The sequence below is a fragment of the Aotus nancymaae genome, unplaced genomic scaffold, assembly GCF_030222135.1.
Source record: "Aotus nancymaae isolate 86718 unplaced genomic scaffold, 86718_ANA_hifiasm-v0.15.2.pri h1tg000030l, whole genome shotgun sequence".
Taxonomy (NCBI): Eukaryota; Metazoa; Chordata; class Mammalia; order Primates; family Aotidae; genus Aotus; species Aotus nancymaae.
In genome coordinates this window covers 11898280-11914356 of record NW_026988443.1, presented here as the reverse complement: position 1 = coordinate 11914356, position 16077 = coordinate 11898280, and the positions used below count along the sequence as shown (strand labels likewise).

Below are 16077 nucleotides of genomic sequence, written 5' to 3'. Positions count from 1 at the left end.
GGATCCTTCTCATGGAGGTAGAAATCTTCAGTTCCCATGTGGCTCTCTGCCCCAGCTCAGCAGCTGCATCTTGCAGTGGTAAATAATTGCTCCCTGATTTCAACAGAGACTTGAATAAGATCTCCAGCAAAGGAATTGGCTCTTATTTATATATTATCTTACCTCCCTGTGTGCAGTACAATGGTTTACATACAGTAGGGGTCCAATAAGTGCTCATTGAATTAAGCGGAGAACATTTAGGAATTGCCTACTGATTGGCAGACACCACACCTGGCCCGCGCTTACTGAGACCTTGATAGGCTCCAGGGACCGTGCTAGCCACATCAACCTCACCACAACCCCATGAGACAGGTCCTATTATTGTCCCTGCATGCAGTTAAATGTGAGGTGCAGAGACCGCATAACTTGCCTAACTAGTGGGGCTGTGGGTCTAGGCAGGCAGCCTGGCTCCAGAGCTGACGCACTTAATGGCTTTACCAGGCTGTTTATGATGGTGTGCTTGACAACGAAACTTCTGGAATTAAGCCATTCCAATAACAGCCACATCAAAAAAACTAAATGACTCTAAATGAATCTCTCCAACAGACATCCACAATAATCATGCCCCACCCAGCCCCAGGGAAGATGGGGCTCAGGACTGGGGGTGAGGGATGGAACAGGATGCCACTGCACAGATGACTTGGAAAATAAAAAGCTGCAAGTTGAATGACCATGATTATCAGACCTAGCAAAAACATTCTGTACCTATCCCTTGAGAGGTTTGGCAGCTGCAATTTCCCAAAACAGTTGTGTAAGAGCAATGGCTGGGTGCATTCGTGGCTTTGGCACTGGACCAAATCTCAGACAAATGGGGCAGTGCCCACATCACAGCCTTGCTCATGCCTTATGAGGTCTCTGTCAGATTCTCTCCCCAGAAAATGGCACTTCAGGCACCAACCCACCCTCAGTGGGGTGATGTCTCCATAGCATGAGCCCCCAAGGAGGCTCAGATCTGCCCGCTGAGCTTGGTTTGGTCTCCATGAAGATACTTGCCACACTGCATGATGAGGCTTGCCCGCCTCTCCCTCCACAGCCAGCCAGGAGCTGGGCACCTCCAGGTTCCCTCGGTCACCAGTACAGGCAGCCGCATGGTTGGGGAGTTGCTCCAAATACCAACTGGGTTGGAAAATATCTCCTGGTCCTGAAACCAGAGAGGAACTGGCAGAGGCCATTTTATTTCACCAAATAATTCCATGTGACTGCTTCAAACCTAGGTACTTATTGAAAATGTAAGTTCCCTGGGCTCACTTAGCCCTAAAAAAATAAAAAAGAGGGCTGCAGGGGTGTGGGAAGTGGAATACTGGCTTGCCTACTTTTCCAACACCCCCCAAGTGATTCAACTGTGAAGCCAGTGAGACAGTCCTTCAGATGAATGAGGCATGACGTGTCCTTTGCTCTCCCCTCTCCAAAGGGAACATGGGCTTCTCCTCTCACACAATCACAATCACACACTGGCCTTCTTTCTGTTCTCCAAGCGCCAGGCTGTTCCCCACTTCTGGATCCTTGCTAGAGCTGTGCCCCTTGCAGGAATGCAGCTCTCAGACCCAGTGGAAAGAGGTCTTCATTCAGGCTCACCCCAAGTACATTCAGTCACAGCACCTTTTTTTTTTTGGAGATGGACTCTCGCTCTGTCACCCAGGCTGGAGTGCAAGGGCATGATCTCGGCTCACTGCATCTTCTGCCTCCTGGGTTCAAGTGATTCTCCTTCCTCAGCCTCCCAAGTAGCTGGGATTACAGGAATCCACCACTGTGCCCAGCTAATTTTTGTTTTTAGTAGAGATGGGGTTTCGCCATGTTGGTCATACTGATCTTGAACTCTGGACCTCAGGTGATCTGCCTGCCTTGTCCTCCCAAAGTGCTAGTATTACAGGTGTGAGCCATCGTGCCCAGCCTTAGCACCTTCTTTATAAGATTCTTTATCATCTGTCTCCCCAGCAACCCACAAGCCCCCTGTTCCCCTCACCACCGAGAATCCCATGCCTAACTGTGTATGCAGTAGGTGCACCATACGTGGCTGTTGAGTATAGGTGGTGTTACAGATACACAAAAAGGGCAGCTACTACCAGTTAACTGTTGCTAGAGGGTGGTAGAATAAACATCCTAGTTTGCCATAGTTCACAAAGGAGAGCCAAGGCCTGGCAGGATTGCAGGACACCTTGCACCCAGACCCCTACTGCCATGGTCCCCTCTCTGAAATGCCCCACTATATGAGTTCCCTACAACCCAACTAGAACCAAGTGCAATCTACCCAACAACAAATGAGACGCCCAGAGCCAGAATAGTCTAGATGAATGTATTGCCATTCACATATTTCATAGAAAATGTAGCAAATGGGTCAGGGTTGTACAAAAGAAAATCCAGGTTTATACAGGTTGCTTTATTTACATCTGGAAGCAAGGCTGTCCTGGCATCAGGCACAGCAGCTGCACTTGTCTGACATCCCTTTGCAGATGCAGCCCTGGGCACACTTGGCACAGCCCACAGGGCAGCAGGAGCAGCAGCCTGGGGAAGAAGAGACAGCGAGAGGTCAGAGCAGACTCCACCAGGCACCTCCCTCCCCCCGCAGAGGCCCGGCTCGAGCCCTGCCTCCGGCCCCAGCTGACCCTCATTTCAGGATGGTGTGGCTTTGTCAGGAGACAACTGGTGGATCTTTGGGATGAGGGTTTTATGTGAAAAAGCTGCCCAGCCCCACCTGAGTCTGGGACAGGGCAGAAGAGTGGACAGGTAGTGATTGGGGTTATGAGAACAAAGGGAGGCCAGTTCCCCCAAAACCCACACTTAAGTGAGGAAAGTCTTCACAATGCAACAGGTGGCAAACCCCTGACATAGCAGTTCTGGGGAGGGCCAGGGTAGCTCTGGGCTGCCCCTGCAGGAAAGGGCTGCATCATCGGATTAGAAATCACACGGGGTCTCCAAGATCCGGCGCCTGAAGTGCTTCAGGACCCTGAAGGGTTAAGAAGGCTGCATCAGGGGGCAGGAGACCTAGATTCACATTCCAGCTTTGTCCCCAGCACTACCTAGTAACGTCTCTGGGCCTCAGTTTCTAGTTTAGCAAGGAGAGGCTAGGACTCACCCATTTTTAAGGCACTCTGAGGTCTGATTCTGAATCAGGTGCAGAGGGAGGTGTTTGGGGAAGCTGGTCATTGGCCCACCCCTGCCTGCGGAACTCTGGGTTCCCTGCTCTAACTTGACCCATCCTCCACATTCTCAGGGAAGGCCCCACACTCACTCTTCTTGCAGGAGGTGCATTTGCAGTCTTTGCATTTGCAGGAGCCAGCACAGCCACAGGAGCCACCTGCAAGGAAGAGAAAAAGGCAGTGAGCGGTGAGTGAAATGCAGAAGGCACAGCGGTAGTCAATAACTCCTAGTGCCTCCTCCTCTGTGGGGCCGGGCCTGCACTCAGAGCTCCTTTCCCACTCATGGGAGAGGAAGAGAAGCCCCATCTCCTCTCCCTTCATGCTGGGAAGGGCAAGCGTCCTCTTGCTTTTACTCCATAAGCAAGGTTCCAGGCTCCAGACACAGCCCAGGAAGACTGGGACTGGAGGCCCGAAGCTTCTGTCCTGAACTCCGAAGGGGCAACGGTCTGCTGCCTTCCATCCACCCTGGGTGCTCAGAGCCTGGTCAGAGCACTGGGGCTCAGCCAGCAGTCCCCTGAACAACTGGGTGACATGGAGCAGGACAGCTTTGGGCCTCAGTACCCTCAACTCTGATTTAGAAGCACAGGGAGGAGGGAAGTGGTCTCAGGGACGTTACTGGGAAGAAAGCGCTTAATGAAGTAAAGGAGTCCCCTTCAGCTCAGAATTTAAAATGCGACTTTCTCAAACCCAGAAACAGTTTGCACTGTGCCTGGGAAGCGGGCATCCTAAGGGGCAGAGCCAGGTGTCCCTTACCAGGTGAGCAGGTGCAGTTGGGGTCCATCTCGAGGCAAGGAGAAGCAGGAGTTCCCAATCCAGAAGCAAACACACTGCAGCACAGATGAAAGGCGTGGTGACGCCCAGGAGCCGGCGGCTCCCTTTATAGCCCGGGGACCCGGGAAAGGGGTCGGGCGCAGAGGCCCCACCCCGTCCTTGCACTCGCTCCGCAGATTCTGCGATGCCCGCGGTCCTGCGCTGGGCTGTGCGCAGCAGGCGAGCTGGGTGCACCATCGCACAAGCTGAGCGCGGTGGGCGCCGCGGAGTCCACCACTTTGGCCCCACCCCTTTGGCTCCAGCTCACTGAGAAACTGGCAGTACGTGTTGTCCCTGCCGTCCTGCCTGCCTTCCCAATTTCTCTGGCATTACCTGCAACTCCCTCTCCTAGGCGTGCTGGGAAACTCGGAATCCCGCCCGTCTCCACACACCCAGCCCCCACTCAACTGTGTGTAGGTTTGCATTTCCCAGAGTCACTGGATCACGTCCCTGGATCGGCGGAAGCGGGCGAGGGAGCAGTGTGCAAACCAGACGCCAAGGACTGGACCCTCGGATTTCCTGCATTGCCGGCCTCTGTTCCAGTCGCCACCTCCGTCTGTTGGCCACGTTTCTCCTATGCCTAGGAACAGAACAGACACAGGGCTCTAACCCCTTCTTTCCATTCTCCACTCTTGAGAGGCTGAATGGGCACATTTTTTCCGGGTCCTCCTTTGCATAAAACTCTCCAGGGTCTCCCCACAGCCTAGCCGGGCACCCCTCTACAGGATGGCAGTTTGGAAAATGTGGGATGCTCCCAGAAGAGAGATCATTTTAGGTGACATGTGGATCCTGGATTAAATGGAAATTCAAGAAACCTGGATGTTTTTCCTTCCATATTCCTATTACTCTACATAACATGAATTCATGTTAGTCACTTGGCATCTTTGAACTCAGAGCAATCCTAAAGGGATACGCATTCTGTTTATGAATCCATATTCCTAATCTGGACAATGACAATACAAGGAGGTCAAGCGCACTGGCCCAGTGTCAGAGGGCCTCGAAGTGGCACTGCTGGCTCTGAATCCTCTCAGCTTCCCATGGAAGAGAGGGCAGTGATGAAGCTTCCCTTTGGCCTAGGTATCATCTCTTACTGCTTGAAATCTTTAAACAAAACCAAGCATCAAGGTCAGTCCTGGAAGCAAAACAGAGATGCAGAGGGGACATGAATAGGGAGAATTTGATGGCAACATTCTATGTCTGGAAGTTAAACTGATTCTTTTTTCGGTAGTGCTAATGAGTTTGCTTTTCATATAAATATATCTAAGGAAATAGTAATCATTTAAAAGAAAAATGTCACATATTGGTGCAGGTGGTAGCGGAACTGGCAGGCATCCTTCCGTTTCTGTTATGGGAACAGGGACTGCCTTGCTCATGGCTTTATATTTCTGGTGTGAATCCCTGTTTTGTGGGAAGAGGGCAAGGACCCTGTCAAGACCAAGGGCCATGCTCATGTGGCTGATGAGAAAGACGAAGGACACACAGGGAGGGACTCCAGGCCCGGCTTATTTGTCTGGAGTGAAAATGTCATCTATCTATGCCATTATTTGAGATGTTTGGGCTGTTAGCACCAGATACCTTAGACTGGGTACCTTAAAATGCAAAAATTTCTCTCAGCTCTGGAGGCATGGAAATCCAAGGTGAAGGCACCAGCATATTTGGAGTCTTGTAAGAGCCCCGTTCCTCATGGATGTCTCTTTCCTGCTGGGTCTTCACACAGTGGAAATGGTTGAACAAGCTCCCTCGGGCCTCTCTTATTAAGGCACTAATCCCATTCACGAGCGCTTTGTCCTCTTATTGCAGTCACCTCCCAAATGCACCGCCTCAATCCCAACACATTGAAAATTAGATTTGCACACATGAATATTGGAGGCACACAAGCATTTCAGCCAGAGCAGCCATGAATCATAATAACAAAACAATAGTTAATATTATAGATCACTTGCCATGAACAACGCACCATTCTAAGTTCTTTATACCTGTTAAATCATTTATTTCTACAAGTCAGACCCCATTACAATCATATGCTGCTCAGTAATGGGAATACATTCTGAGAAATGCATTGTTAGGTGATTTCATGGTTGTAAAAATATCATAAAGTGTATAATAACAAACGTAGATATTATGGCCTACCACAGACCTAAGCTTTGTGATGCAGCCTGTTGCTCCTATGCTTCAAACCTGTACAGCATGCTACTGTACTGAATTCTGAAGGCAGTTATAACATAGTGGTAAGTATTTGTGTATCTAGATGTAGCTAAACATAGACAGGTTCAGTAAAATTACCTTATAACCTTTATAGGACCACTATGCTATATGCAGTGTATCTATAACTAAAATGTCCTTACACAGCACATGATGTATTATTATATTCTACCCTTTCACAGTGCAGGAAACTGAGCCAGAGAGAGGTTGAGTCACCCAGGTATACCTGATGACACATCATACAGGCTGACCATAGGATAATGCCCTCAACCACAATCCTCTGTCACCCTGCCATACGACACATGAAGACACTGATTCTGACACAGAGGCACAGTGGGAAGAGCACTGAGCTGGCTGTCAGAGCCTCTGCATAGCTGTGTGTCCTCTCTGGGCTTCAGTTACCCAGCTGTCAGGTCAGGGGCACAATCGGGATAACTAACCATGGGCTCTTCCAGCTCTGGACTGCGAGGGGCTGGGCTTAGCACCCTCTGACAGCATGATCTTCCACTATGGCAAGGGCATAAGGACAGCCATGGCATAGATTCATTCATGCCTTTACTTCTGAACTGTGTGACCTTGGGAAGATTGCTTAACTCTTCTAGAAGACAGTGCAACTCCTCTAGAAAACAATACCATCTCACCAAACCCTGTGCATTCACTGTCTCTTTGTGTGAAGATCAAATGACCTGAAAGGTGGGAAAGGCTTGTTCTCTGAATGCTGGAGCAGTGTCTTATCCTGGAGAGCTGGTGCAGGAGTCATCCACATGCCCTTGAGACCAGATCAGCAAGACTCCAGATCCATCTCTAACTTCCAGTCCACATAATACCTCCAGGAAGATGGACCTTTTCCAAGGGGCTTGATGGGAGCTAACAGGATTGTCTGTCCGGAAAGTCCATGTGGACAAATAATTATAATAGCACTGTTCAGTAAGCCCTAGGCCACTAGTACCAGGCCACTGTCCCATTTAACCCCTATATGGAAATATAATCTCCTTTATACAGATGAAGAAATGGAAGTCCAGAGAGGTTAAGTGACTTGTGCAGGCCACACAGCCAGTAAGGAGTGAAGCGGGCTGTGAACCGGTTGTATGACACCAAAGCCTGCACTTGGCCCGGGCTACCTTCTGAAATTCCCTCTTCACAAAGAGCACCTGCAACCCATCTAGGTCTTGACTCCTGGGCCTCCTGTCTCATCTTCCTTCTGATTGAACATCAAATAACAACTCCCTGAGCAGATAGCTGGAGGGACCAGCTGTTGGTAGCAATGATCAGTCCTCATCCTTCTCAATGACCACCACATGCCTTCAAACTACAGAATATGCCATCACCCCTGCATAGGTGGAGTCAAAATACTTCACCTGGGAACTTTAATTGCTATCTATAGTCAGCTTGCCAGGATAACGCTGGACACTTCACTCCATCTCACTATTCATTGTACTGGGCGGGGCGGGGAGGGTGCGGTTGCGAGCAAGTTGTGTGCAGAGCATCTGTCACCCATGTGGCTTTCATTTCTCCTCGTCCTGTGCCATGCTTGTCCCTGTCCACATCTAGGTCCCTTGGACCAGCTCCTCCGTCCACAGTAACATGGGAACACGGGTCGGCCTCTCTCTCCTGTCCATTCTGCTCGCCTGAGAGGATATGGGGGCAAATTTATCCAGATCCTCCTTTGCATATAACTCTCCATGCTCCCCACAGCCTTAGGGCCACCTCACTACCAGCTGGCAGTTCTGGACATGTGGGATGTCCCCAAAAGAGAGATGACTTCAGGTGATACACAGACTCTGCTTTAAATTAGAAAGCAAGATGGGGGAGGTAGTGGGAAGCTGTAGTCCCAGCTACTTCAGAGGCTGAGGCGAGAGGATCACTTGAGTCCAGGAGTCTGAGTCATGCCTGGACAACACAGGGAGTCAACGTCTCTAAAAAATATTTTTTAAAAGACATCCAGTTATTTCTCTTCAATATACCTATTACATAACATTTAATCTATACCATTCCCACCCTCCCCTACGCCATGCCTTTCTTATTTTTTTTTTTCTTTTTCTTTCTTTTTTTGAGACGGAGTCTCGCTCCTGTGGCCCAGGCTAGAGTGCAATGGCACGATCTCGGCTCACTGCAGCCTCCACCTCTCGGGTTCAAGTGACCCTCCTGCTTTAGCCTCCTGAGTAGCTGGGATTACAGGCCCCCACTACCACGCCCGGCTAATGTTTTTGTATTTTTAGTAGAGACGGGTTTCACCATGATGGTCAGGGCCTCCTCTGTGCAGGGCCAGCCCACAGAGCTCCTTTCCCAGTCAGGAGAGAGGAACACAAGCCCCATGTCCTCTCCACTCATGCTGGGAAGAGCAAACACTCTCCTGTTTTACTTTGCCAGGAAAGTCCCAGGTCCACAGGCAACCCAGGAATACTAAGATTTCGAGCCAGAACCTTCTGTCCTGAACCCTGAAGAGTCAATGTCTCCAACCCCCATCCACCCTGATTGTTCAGAGCCTGGAAAGAGCATTGGGGACCAGCCAGCAGGCCCGTGACCAACTGGGTGATGTGCAGCAGGACAGCCTTGAGCCTTAACTCTGACTTAGAGGCCCAGGGAGAAGGGCAATTGTCTCAGGGGCGTGATCAGGAAGAAAGTACCTAACCAAGCAAAGGAATCCCCTTCCTCTCAGAAGTTAAAATGTGACCTCCAGGCTGGGCGTGGTGGCTCATGCCTGTAATCCCAGCACTTTGAAAGGCCAAGGAGAGCACGTCATGAGGTCAGGAGTTCGAGACCAGCCTGACCAACATGGTGAAACCCTGTCTCTACTAAAAATACAAAATTAGCTGGGCATGGTGGCGGGCGTCTGTCAGCCCAGCTACTCAGGAAGTAGCTGGCCCTGCACAGAGGAGGCCCTGACCAACACGGTGAAACCCGTCTAAGGCAGGAGAATTGCTTGAACCTGAGAGGCGGGGATTGCAGTGAGCCGAGATTGTGCCATTGCATTCCAGCCTGGGCAACAGAACTAGACTCCGTCTCAAAAAAAAAAAGAGAGAGAGAAAGAAAAGAAAGGAAGAAAAAGACACTTTGGGAGACCGAAGCCGGCGGATCACGAGGTCAGTGATTGAGACCATCCTGGCTAACACAGTGAAACTCCGACTCTACTGAAAATACAAAAAATCAGCTGGGCGTGGTGGCAGGCACCTGTAGTCCCAACTACCCGGGAGGATGAGGTAGGATAATTGCTTGAACCTGGGATGTGGAGGTTGTAATGAGCCAAGATCGCGCCACTGCACTCCATCCTGGGCGACAGAGCAAAACCCGCACTTGCACCCGCCCCACTGAGTCCTCGCCGCCTGCGGTCCTCGGCTGGTCGTCTCCACCTCACCCGTCGCCCCGCCGTTTTCAGCACTGCCTGTCACGGGGTCCCTGTGCAGCCCCAGCCTCCTGCTCCCGTCCCGGGATCGGCTGAGTGCAGAGCGGGGAGGGTGCGGTTGCGAGCGAGTTGTGTGCAGAGCTCCCGCCATCCATGTGGCGTTCGTTTCTCCTCGTCCCCCGCCATGCCTGTCCCTGTCCACACCTAGGTACCTCGGACCCGCTCCTAGGTGCACAGCAACACCGGAATACGGGGCGGCCCCTCTCTCTCGTCCATTCTGCTCGCCTGAAAGGATGTTGGGGCGCGTTTCTCCAGGTCCTCCTTTGAATATAAGTCTCCATGCTCCCCACAGCCTTAGGGCCGCCCCGCTACCGGATGGCAGTTCTGGACATGTGGGATGTCCCCAAGGAGAGATGACTTCAGGTGATACGCAGACCCTGCTTTAAATTAGAAAGCAAGATGGGGGAGGTGGTGGGAAACTGTAGTTCCAGCTACTTAGGAGGCTGAGGCGTGAGGATCACTTCAGTCCAGGAGTTTGAGATATGCCTGAAAAACATGGGGAGTCAACCTCTCTAAAAAAATATTGAAAAGAAGACATCTGTTTATTTCTCTTCAGTATACCTATTGCATAGCATTGTCTATATCAGTGTTTCCTTTTGTTTTTGTTTTTTGTTTTTGTTTTTGTTTTTGTTGTTGTTGTTGTTGTTGAGACATTCTCACTCTGTCGCCCAGGCTGGAGTGCAATGGGGCGATCTCCTCTCACTGCAGGCTCCGCAAAAATACAAAAAAAATTAGTATTTTTAGTACAGACGGGGTTTCGCCATGTTGACCAGGCTAATCTTGAATTCCTGACCTCATGCCTCGGCCTCCCAAAGTGATGGGATTACAGGCGTGAGCCATTGTGCCTGGCCACCAGTCCCTTTTCAAACATTTTCATTCTTTGAATCCTCACAGCAATCCTAAATGGAAATAGAATTTATCAATCCGTTTTGCTAATTAGAAGACTATAAAGAAAAGAGTTCAAGTAACTGGCTAGTCATCACAGAGATGAAAAGTTGTGTGCTGATTTAAATCCAGCCAGCCTCTTCAAGGAAAGTGTCCATGATAAATAGTTCCTATGGCCCAGGTATGTCGCCAACATGCCTCTATTGCTGGAAATCTTTTAAACAACAGGGGCCAGGCATGGTGGCTCACACCTGTAATCCCAGCACTGAGGAAGGTTGAGACCGATGGATCACCTGAGGTCAGAAGTTCAAGATCAGCCTGGCTAACATGGCGAAACCCCATCTCCACTAAAAATACCAAAATTAGCCGGGTGTGGTGGAAGTCACCTCTAATCCCAGCTACTCAGGAGTGTGAGGCAGGAGAATTGCTTGACTCCAGGAGGTGCAGGTTGTAGATTGTGCCATTGCATTCCATCTGGGAACAAAGGCAAAACTGTCTCTCAAAAAACTAATCCAAAAAACTCCCAAATAAACAACAGGAAGCTAGCAGCTACGTTGGAGCATGGCAAAGGCAACCATAAGTGTAATACACGCACATACACACACACACGCACGAGCACAAACACACATTAATTTGGGGCTATCTTCCATGTGTGGGACAAGATTTATTTTCATTTTTTCTGGTGGAAAAGAGTTTTCTTTTCATAAAAGTATGTTTAAGAAAATATTAATAATTTCAATGTAAAATATTAACTAAATGATGGTGCAGGTGGTAACAGAAAGGGCAGTCATTCCTCTGTATCTGACATGAAGCACAGAACTTTGCTCATAGATTTATAACCCTAGTGTTGATTAAAAGTTTGTGGGAACAGTGAATGGCTCTCTTTGGACCACAGGACACATGCTTGTGTGGTAGATGAGAATAACAGGATACACAGCTGAGCACTCCAGGCCTTTGTGTGCAAAGAAATAAATATCCCCTTTTCTCCTTAAAGTGATCCAAAAAAGCAATAGTTAATATTGTAGAGCACCCACCTTGCACAATTATAAGTTCCTTCTAAGTATTACATCCTGTAATGCTATAAGCCAGAGGTTAGTATTATGCCCCTTGTACAGTGGAGGAGACTGAGCCACAGAGAGGTTATGTCATGCAGCTAAAAGTAACAGAGGTGGGATTTGCACTTATGCATGCTGACTGCACCATGAGATACCCTCACCCACGACTCTGTGCCACCAAGTCACATGAAAGATAAGGACATGGAAAATGTAGCACAGAGGCGGCAGTAGGAGGTGAACTCTGTTGACAGTCATGTCCCGCTGCACAGCTCTGTGATCGCTCTGGGCATCGGTCTCATCTCTCAAGCCAAGAGCCAAATTTGTGCATCCCAAAGAGTCTTTGTGTCTTTGAACTGAGATAGGCAAGGTTTAGCATCCACTGGCATCATAATCTACCAGCGGTGTTCAGGGCGACAGGCCCAGTGTAGCATAGGTTCATTCATCCCTTTACTTCTGAGATACGTGACATTGCATAGGTTACTTAACTACTCTGGAAGACAGCATCAGCACTCCAGGCCCTGCGTATTTGCTGTCCCAGTCTTGAGGCCTGTGACTCTCTTTCCTGAAGTCATGTGATTAGATAAGATGAAGGATGGGAAATGCTTTTATGTCTGCTCAAATGCAGGGGCAGCATCTAATTAAAAAGTGGTTTCCGCAGGTCATCCACCCTCCTCCTGGCAGGATCAGCCAGGCTGCAATCCCGTTTCCAGCATCAAATCCACAGCAATGCTTTGAAACCTTTAAGGGTTCTCTTAGCTTTGCTATTTAACAGGATTCATTCTCCAAAAAAGTCAGTGTACAGAGAATGATCATGATTGCTACTATTTATTAAACCCTAGTCAGGGGCCAGACCATGCTGTCGTTTAATCCCTGCATTGAGATACAATCTGCTTTCTACAAATAAGGAAGTGAAGGCTCGGAGAGTTTCCGTGATGCACTCAGGCCACATAGCCAGTACATGGAGAAGTGGGCTGTGAACCAGGAATGCCTGACACCAAAACCCATGCCCCAGGCGCAGGCTGCCTTCTGAAATCTCTTCACAGGGCAGCAGTCGGCAAGCCCGGTCCTCACCTCTAGGCCAGGAGGATCATCTTCCTCTTTAATTGAACATCAAATCGCAAACTCTCCACATAGCCAGGGGAACTAATTGTTGGCTTTAATTACAAGTCAGCCAGGGCCTCACTCCTTCCTAATGAACACCACCACACTCTCCAAACTGCAGAATCTGCCATCATTCCTGCATAGACAGACATGAAGTATTTCATTTGGAACCCATGATCACACACACTTCATTGTGTCAGGAACATGCCGGGCATTTCCTTCCATATTCCCAGTCACTTTACTGGTTTGAAGTAGTCAAGGGCTGAAATTTGAAAGAGGAACAAATTCAGCCTGAGCTTGGGAGAAATTCCTGAATATTCAGAGCCATTTCACAATAGGGAGCTCTCAGGGGTCAGTGAGTGTCCTGTCAGTGACTCTGGGAAGGCCAAGCCTGATGGTCCCTTGTGGGGATGTGCTGGGCAGTGCTGCTCAGGGTTTGTGAGCCACACACTGGGGCCTGTTTTCTCTTTCTTTCTTTCTCTTTTTCTTTTCTTTTTTTTTTTTTTAAGACAGAGTCTCAGTTGCCCAGGCTGGAGTGCAGTGGTGCAATCTTGGCTCACTGCAACATTCGCCTTGGGGATTCAAGCAACTCTCATGCCTCAGCCTCCCAAGTAGCTGGGATTACCAGAACATGATGTCATACCTGATTAATTTTTGTATTTTTAGTAGAGATGAGGTTTCATCATGTTGGCCAGGCTGGTCTTGAACCCCTGGCCTCAAATGATCCACCCACCATGGCCTCCCAAAGTGCTGGGATTAGAGACAGGCCTGAGCCACTGCGCCTGGTCTAGTTTGCTGTTTCCTGTCTACAGTGAACATCATCATATGTTCAAAGCTTGTACATCTTTCATTTTCCTTTATTTCTTCATGTATTCATTGAATTTTTTCTAGTTGAATATTAAATATTGGTTTTGTATCTTTTGTTTTATTTCACTATCTCCATAATCGATACGATTACATTTACCAAGGTTTGAGTCTGCGATGGATAGGAAATAAACACTGTCCCTTCACCATAGTGTTTGAAAAGCCCCATTGTGTTAGTCTGTTTGCTTTACTGGAAGGGAATCCCTAAGACTAGGGAATTTAAAAAGAAAAAACTTTTGTTTTGACTTCTGCTTCTGCAAGCTGTGCAGAAGTATGGTACAGGCATCTACCTCTGGTGAGGGTCCCAGGAAGCCTACAATCCTGGCATAAGGCCAAAGAAGAGAAGGCGCATCGCGTGGAGAGACAGGGAGCAAGAGAGAGAAGGGGACGGTGCTTGGCTCTTTTAAACCACCAGCTGCAGAGTGACCTACCAGAGGAAGAACTCTCTTCACCATGGGATGGCACCAAGCCATTCTTTAGGGATCACTTATCATCCCAAAACCTTCCACTAGACCCAATATTGGAGGTCATATTTCAACGTGAGATTTGGCAGTGACAAAACATCCAAATCATAGCACCCATGTAGGATTCAAGGAACTGAGGAGTTGGGTTCCAGCACTGTAGACACTTTAGAGCCTAAAATCCAATGTGGATTGAAGTTGGGCAGGAAAATCAGAAAATAAAAATGAGGGATGAAGTTTCTGTGCCACATTTGACATGAGACTGGAAGCGATCATGTATGGCCCCCACCCATGTGGTGTGGCACAGTGCAATGCCACTTTACAGCAGTGTAGGCTCAGTGAGGTAGCCTGGCTTCCTGAAGGTGTTCACATTGTTAGTGGCTCACATTTCCATCCAGAGCCTGGTCTCTAAAATCCCAGTTCAACCCCCACCCCAGTCCAGTTTTGCCAAGGCCACACAAAGAAGACCAGAGTAAGATTCAATCAAAGTTGTTTTATTGTCATTCACATATTTAATAGAAAAAGAAATGCAGCAAATGGTTCAGGGTTGTATTTTTAAAAATCCAGGTTTGTGCAGGTTGGTCTGTTTACATCTGGGAGCAGAGCTGTCTCCACATCAGGCACAGCAGCTGCACTTCTCCGATGCCCCTTTGCAGATGCAGCCCTGGGCACACTTGGCACAGCCCATGGGGCAGCAGGAGCAGCAGCCTGGGGAAGAAGGGAAGAGTGAGAAGTGGCAGTAGACTTGACCAGGCACCTCCCTGCCCCAGTAGCAAGCCTGGCTCCAGCTCAGACTCCAGACCCCAGACCCAGAGGATGCTTTTTTAGCTTGGTGCAACTCTGTTCTGAAACCATGGGTGGTACAGTTGGGGTTTGTGTCACAACAGAAAAAATATTTGCTGTTCTGTCTCAACTAGGGCACAAAGCATGGAGAGAAAATGACACAGCCAACAGGGACGAAGAAAGCCCAGTTCCCCAGAAGGATGCACTCAGGGCCAGCCTAGGTTTCCCTCCCAACCTTAGCCACAGCCCCAGATTCCTAGAGATGGCCCCAAACTCACTCTTCTTGCAGGAGGTGCATTTGCACTCTTTGCACTTGCAGGAGCTGGCGCACGTGCAGGAGCCACCTGCAAGGAAGAGAAAGGGCAGTGGGCAGTGAGTGAGATGCAGAAGCAGTGAGTCAATGAGTCTCCAGTGTCGCCTCCTCTGTGCAGAGCCAGTCCTCAGAGCTCCTTTCCCACTCAGGACAGAGGAACAGAAGCCCCATGTCCTTTCCACTCACTCTGGGAAGGGGAAGCCCCCTCCTGTTTTACCCCACCAGGAAGGTCCCAGGTGCACACACAACCCAGGAATACTGAGATTGAGAGCCAGAACCTTCTGTCCTGAACCTGAGGGTTCAATGTCTCCAGCCCCCATCCACCGTGATTGCTCAGAGCCTGGGCAGAGCATTGGGGACCAGCCAGCAGTCCCCTGACCAACTGGGTGATTTGCAGCAGGACAGCCTTGAGCCTCAGCGTCCTGAACTCTTAGAGGCCCAGGGAGGAGGGTAGTGCTCTCAGAGGTGTGATCAGGAAGAAAACACCTAAAGAAGTAAAGGAATCCCCTTCCTCTCAGAACTTCAAATACGACCTCCAGGCTGGGCGTGGTGACTTACGCCTGTAATCCACCTTTGGGAGTGCCGTTGGCGGGAGGATCACGAGGTCAGGATTTCGAGACCAGCCTGACCAACACGGTGAAACCCGTTCTTTACCAAATATACAAAAATTAGGCGGGCGTTGTGGCATGCGCCTGTAATCCCAGCCACTCAGGAGGCTAAGCCAGGAGAATTGCTTCAACCCGGAGGCGGAGCTTGTAGTAAGCCGAGATTGAGCCATTGCACTACAGCCTGGGCGACAGAGCAGGACTCCCTCCCAGCGCCCCCCCCCCCCATAAAAAGCGACCTCCTGAAACCCAGAGTCCCTCTGGCCTGGGCCTGGGAAATGGGGATCCCAAAGCGCAGAGTCGGGCTTCCCTTACCAGTGGCGCAGGAGCAGTTAGGGTCCATTTCGAGCCGCAGTGAGGCTGGAGATCCCAAGCGAGAAGTCAAGAGACTGAGGCAAGTGTAAGGCGTGGTGGAGCCC

At 49.6% G+C, this 16077-nt stretch overlaps 2 protein-coding genes across 2 annotated transcripts; both read right to left on the bottom strand.

The window, feature by feature from the left end:
* Window positions 1-2318: 2318 nt before the first annotated feature.
* Window positions 2319-4112, bottom strand: LOC105714049 (metallothionein-2A). The gene is made up of 3 exons (XM_012447916.3): window positions 3930-4112; window positions 3269-3334; window positions 2319-2541 (listed from the first exon to the last, which is right to left on the bottom strand). Exons 1-3 carry the CDS (start codon window positions 3955-3957, stop codon window positions 2450-2452), a joined length of 186 nt encoding a protein of 61 aa, XP_012303339.2. The 5' UTR covers window positions 3958-4112; the 3' UTR covers window positions 2319-2449.
* Window positions 4113-14431: 10319 nt separating this feature from the next.
* Window positions 14432-16077, bottom strand: LOC105714048 (metallothionein-1L). Its single transcript, XM_012447915.3, has 3 exons — window positions 15974-16077; window positions 15019-15084; window positions 14432-14665 (listed from the first exon to the last, which is right to left on the bottom strand). Exons 1-3 carry the CDS (start codon window positions 15999-16001, stop codon window positions 14574-14576), a joined length of 186 nt encoding a protein of 61 aa, XP_012303338.2. The 5' UTR covers window positions 16002-16077; the 3' UTR covers window positions 14432-14573.